Genomic DNA, 4698 nt, shown 5'->3' with positions numbered 1-4698 from the left:
GTGATAATTCAATATAATGGCCTGCCTCTCCTGTCCAAGAAATCATTTTTAATTGTCTCATTAGAAGATGCTGTAGCTGTGCGTTGGTTGAAAACAACAATAGTTCTGTTTCCACTCCACTGCCACAAATCTTTGAAGCGTTCCACTTACCTGTGCGATGCTGCGGGCCCAGACGTCCCTTTTTTTGTAACCACAGCAACCTGGCTGGCTCTTTGAAATCCCTGCAAAAATAGAAAATCACCAACTAGTGCACTTTGATGGAGGAAGCCTATATCACACCAACAGTCGACAACACAAAACACTGACCTCATTAAAAACTATTGTCACCAAAGGATTGTGAGCTTGTAGCGGCTCCCTTCAACTGCATGACTAATTGCAGGAATACAATTTAATGAGAAACACTTTGGCCTTGAAATGAATAAGTTGTCTTAGAAAAGGGCTAACGTTTGTGTTTGGCACTACATCTATAGATACTAAGAAATATTCAACAGCTTTCTAACAATAAAGGCTGTTTACATGCCAGGAAGCCAGCCTGTTAACCCTAATGTTCTGTGTGAAAAACAAACACTTCACTTTGTTATGAGATTTATACTCCATTACTTCTTCTTAGTTGGTTGCTCATGGTCATTTTATTGATTTACTACTGTAATTAAATACTGTAAGTATTTAAATACTGTAAGTATTTCTGTTATTGAAGTTTAACGACAGATCAGGTCCATTTATCTTCAAACATATTCTCAGCATATGAGAAAACAAAGTGTAGGAATGTTTGTTAAAGCAAAGACAATTCAAAATACAATTACATGTGTCACTATTTGGTGTAATACAATGCTCTGTTTGTTTCCTTGTCTGTATTGTTCTGTACTTTATTATGCTATGAATGACTTTCATGACTTGGAGATATACTGCATTTCTACACATTCTGACTTAAATGCTGATTATGTGGCTGTACAGACAAAAGAGAGAAATTCATATATTTAAGGAGATTGTACTAGCCTATATATTCACATGACATTACCAATTGAATCAAATTAAATGGTAAAAACAATGTGACAACCGGAAAGGGTCACTGAAAGTAATACCTACAGAAAATTCTTTAATCTGCAGTTTCCTAACATTTAAAGCTTAATAACGAGTTTTAAATTACTGTTTAGCTGATCAAATTCCACTATCAGTTCAAACCTTTCTAATAGCTAACCTTATGTCTACAGCTGACATTCATTTAAACAATCACCCAATCTACATTTCCTGCCCAGTATCATGTTACAGAAATATTTAGTTAATAACCAGAGAACTGGATTAATCAGCAGATACAGAGCCAGATAAGTTACTGTAAATTACTTACAGTAACTTATACTTACTTAATAGTAATTTACTTATTTTTACAGTCTATGGTGGAGCCTAAAAACAAAGCTAAAAAAAAGACAACATTTTGAACTTACCTTCATTAGTTGACTCCACTACAAATAACTGGTTACTTTGCTCAGAAAGTTCTGGGTTGTTGCTTAGAAAACCATATTAACCTTAAAAAGTGATGTCATATTAATGTTGCATTGACAACTTCTTAACTATGCAACAGTAGTTTCAACCTATGCCAGCTATCTAATTCAGCAGGCATTGTCATTCTTTAACATAATATGACCACAAAGGACAGTTTTAAAACAAACACACGTTTTAAGAAGTTAACTTTAGAAAAAAAAACAAGCTTTTTGGTCTATTTATTGCCAAACTAACTCATACCAACCAATTGTTCTGAGGGGGCGTGGCACATCTGTGATTGACAGCGCCAGTGACCAATTAAAACATTCTGTTGACGACACTGACGTTACGCCCTACGTAAACAAACTAGTTTCGAGGAAGTAGATGAACCAGGCTGCTACGGTCAGCAGGTAAATGTTTCGGCTTTGGCTCGGCGGTAACCCCGGGGTGAAACTGTTTGTTTCGTCTTGTAGAAACATGACGTCAGAGTCCATTCAGTCAGGTCAGTCGATTCACTCGGACAACATCAAAGAGGTTCATCACGTCCCGATGGATGTCATCATCAGACCTGTTCCTCCTGTACTGGATGAGCTCAAAGTCCAGAGTCTGATGAACACAATAAAGGTAAAAAAATAAATATATGTAGCCTATGTATACATGTAAAAGTTAAGGATATGGCGTTGCATTAAGACAGTAAAATGATGATTTGTTTTCATGTCAAATGTATCTCTTTATAAATAACTTACATAGGCTTTAACATGTTGTGATTTACTTGTGGGAGTAAATAAAAAAATAAAATAAATAAAAGTGAAGTAAAGTCATATATTTGAGTTAATCCATGCATTTAAGTTTAAGTTAAAAATTAGTTAACATAGATACAGTGAACTATTTACATATTTGAGTTTACAAAGTTAATATTGATATACTTGCATGTTTTAATGTTTGCAGTAGCACCTAGTAACTGTGACCAAATTATATTGAATCTGCTTCTGTGTTTGTCATAATGTTTGCCTTGAGTTGAATCATCCTAACCTCTGATTGGCTAAGGACGGGACACGTGATGAGTAACATGGAAGTGTTGGTTGTTGTGTAGCAGAACAATGTGGGTGACAGTAAAGTGCTGCTGAGAAAGTTATCCGTCTCCATCCTTCTGTGTCTCTTAACTGAAGCGATCCGTCCACCACACGTCGGACCCTCACGTTACAATAGTAACAAGACAGGAGAATCCCACAGTTGTAGACTGAAGATGTGATTACTGTGAGACTTCACCGTCTTTACTGTACCTGAGATTTGCAAATTTACTGTACCTGAGATTTGTAATAAAGAATCATTTAAGGCAGGGCTTGGATGGCATCCAAATGTTATCTTTTCACCTTTGCTGCAGAGGGGAATTCAGCTTCATTTTCAATTAAGAAAATCTAAACAAAAAAACCACTATCTCTGAAGTGGTTAGCTTTGAGAACATAAAGCTCATGCACTGATATATTTATGTGAGTGTAGAGGTTTTGTGTTTTGATGTTTTGTTTTCTTCTCTGCTCTAAACGTGCTGAATGTATTGAGCGTCATGTTTTCGGTCCTTCCAGGAGTCGGCAGACGTCAGTGTTGTTCCTCCCATTGATGTGCTCTGGATCAAAGGTCGAGAGGGGGGGAATTACTACTACTCTTTCGGAGGCTGTCACAGGTTCGCTGCCTATCAGAGGTTAAACATGTCGACCATCCCAGCCAAGCTCATCAAATCAAACAACTCAGACCTCACCACCTACCTGGGGGCTTCCACACCTGATCTGCGCTGACGCTGGAGCAGCTTAGATTTTTATTTTTTTTTCAGAGACTTCGTTCAGGTGATTCACACACATGGAGCTTTCTCTTTCAGCTGCTGACTGCAGAGTGACGATTTACCAGCAGGGGGAAATGTAACTCTTTAACCAAACAAAAAAAGTTTTTTTTTTAGAACTTATGTAATGTTATTTAAAGGATATATATCAGTCTGTTTGTGTAAATCTGTGTTTTATTTATATAAACTATACCCGTCCACCAAGAGAATGTCTGCCATGTAAAGGATTTAATATCTATCACCAGTTTTTTCTAATATAAATAAATTCATATTTACTGGCAGTTATTTTTTTGTACAGTTGAAATTATGACGGGGAAATAGCTGAGTGACAGCAGAGGTTTTCACTTGTGATAGTAGGAAACATACAGGTCTAAGTAATAATAATAACAAGGCCTCTCCAGTGATACATAAAGTCTTGACAATTTGAAATTGTCAGCCGGGTGTATTGCTGAATTCTGACATGTTGGCAATTTAGTCCCACTCCTTAACATCTAAAAACAGATACAAAAATCACTACTTTTGAACTTTTAATGTAAATATCAGTTTTGGATTTTATTTAGATGACAACTTTTTGCAGCTTTTTTGATTCGTCAAATGTTTTTTTAAGCACTTTTTAAGCAAAAATGGGACGTGTCCTTGTTGTATTTCCTGATGATTACAGCCGCTGAGTTACAAGTCAGACCCTGACACCCTTGGTGAGGACAGGGGGATTTTGTATGATCATCGCAGGTCAGATTTAGTCCCATGTGTAGTCCCCTCACTCCGACATCTTTGCATGTCTAAAGCTCCTGTTTGTGCACGTGTGGAGATGGGCCTAGCAACTGAGAGAAAAACAGAGTATAAAGACAAATTTCCCACAGAGGATTAATTAAGTATACAAAATTCAATTTGAAAAAGATGGTTTGTAAGAGGCAGGTGTTGTTCAATTAAATTCCATTTAAAGTATTGTCATACAATTGTCATTATATGATAGGATTCAACAAAATTGGGATCACTTTTCCTTGTAGGTGCATTGAAGTTAAAAAAGTACATTTACATAAAATTCACACTAATAAATACCATTCCACACAAAGACACACATTTGAATAAAAGCATCCACATCATACCCAGGATATGAATAAATAGAAGGAAAAAAGTCCCAGTGCTGTAATAGTATTAAAGAGATGTTTTGGTTTTGCTGGTATCTTCACAACCCGGAAGGCGCTCACGTTCTGTGCAACCTTCATGTTATGTATACAAGTTGCTTTAAACAAATTGCACCAAAGGGATTAACACAGTTGTTTGAATTGGATTTAATTACTTGCTCCTATAGGACCATCTTCTATTTAAAAATGAACTACTAAATGTTGGCCATAACCCTTCAGATTGTGATCTGCCAGAGACAG

General features: G+C 36.5%; 1 protein-coding gene across 1 annotated transcript; it reads left to right on the top strand.

Annotated features, from left to right (window-relative positions):
• Window positions 1–1956: 1956 nt before the first annotated feature.
• On the top strand, window positions 1957–3272 carry srxn1 (sulfiredoxin 1 homolog (S. cerevisiae)). The gene is made up of 2 exons (XM_020637938.3): window positions 1957–2103; window positions 3063–3272. Exons 1-2 carry the CDS (start codon window positions 1957–1959, stop codon window positions 3270–3272), a joined length of 357 nt encoding a protein of 118 aa, XP_020493594.2.
• The last annotated feature ends 1426 nt before the right edge of the window (window positions 3273–4698 follow it).

The sequence above is a fragment of the Labrus bergylta genome, chromosome 12 (genome assembly GCF_963930695.1).
Source record: "Labrus bergylta chromosome 12, fLabBer1.1, whole genome shotgun sequence".
Taxonomy (NCBI): domain Eukaryota; kingdom Metazoa; phylum Chordata; class Actinopteri; order Labriformes; family Labridae; genus Labrus; species Labrus bergylta.
This window is presented reverse-complemented; position numbering and strand designations above follow the sequence as displayed.

Bases quoted from the DNA above. Each gene is read 5' to 3' on its own strand.
- srxn1 (XM_020637938.3), top strand. From the start codon at position 1,957: ATGACGTCAGAGTCCATTCAGTCAGGTCAGTCGATTCACTCGGACAAC. The intron at 2,104-3,062 runs GTAAAAAAATAA...CGGTCCTTCCAG, and splicing joins GTCTGATGAACACAATAAAG to GAGTCGGCAGACGTCAGTGT.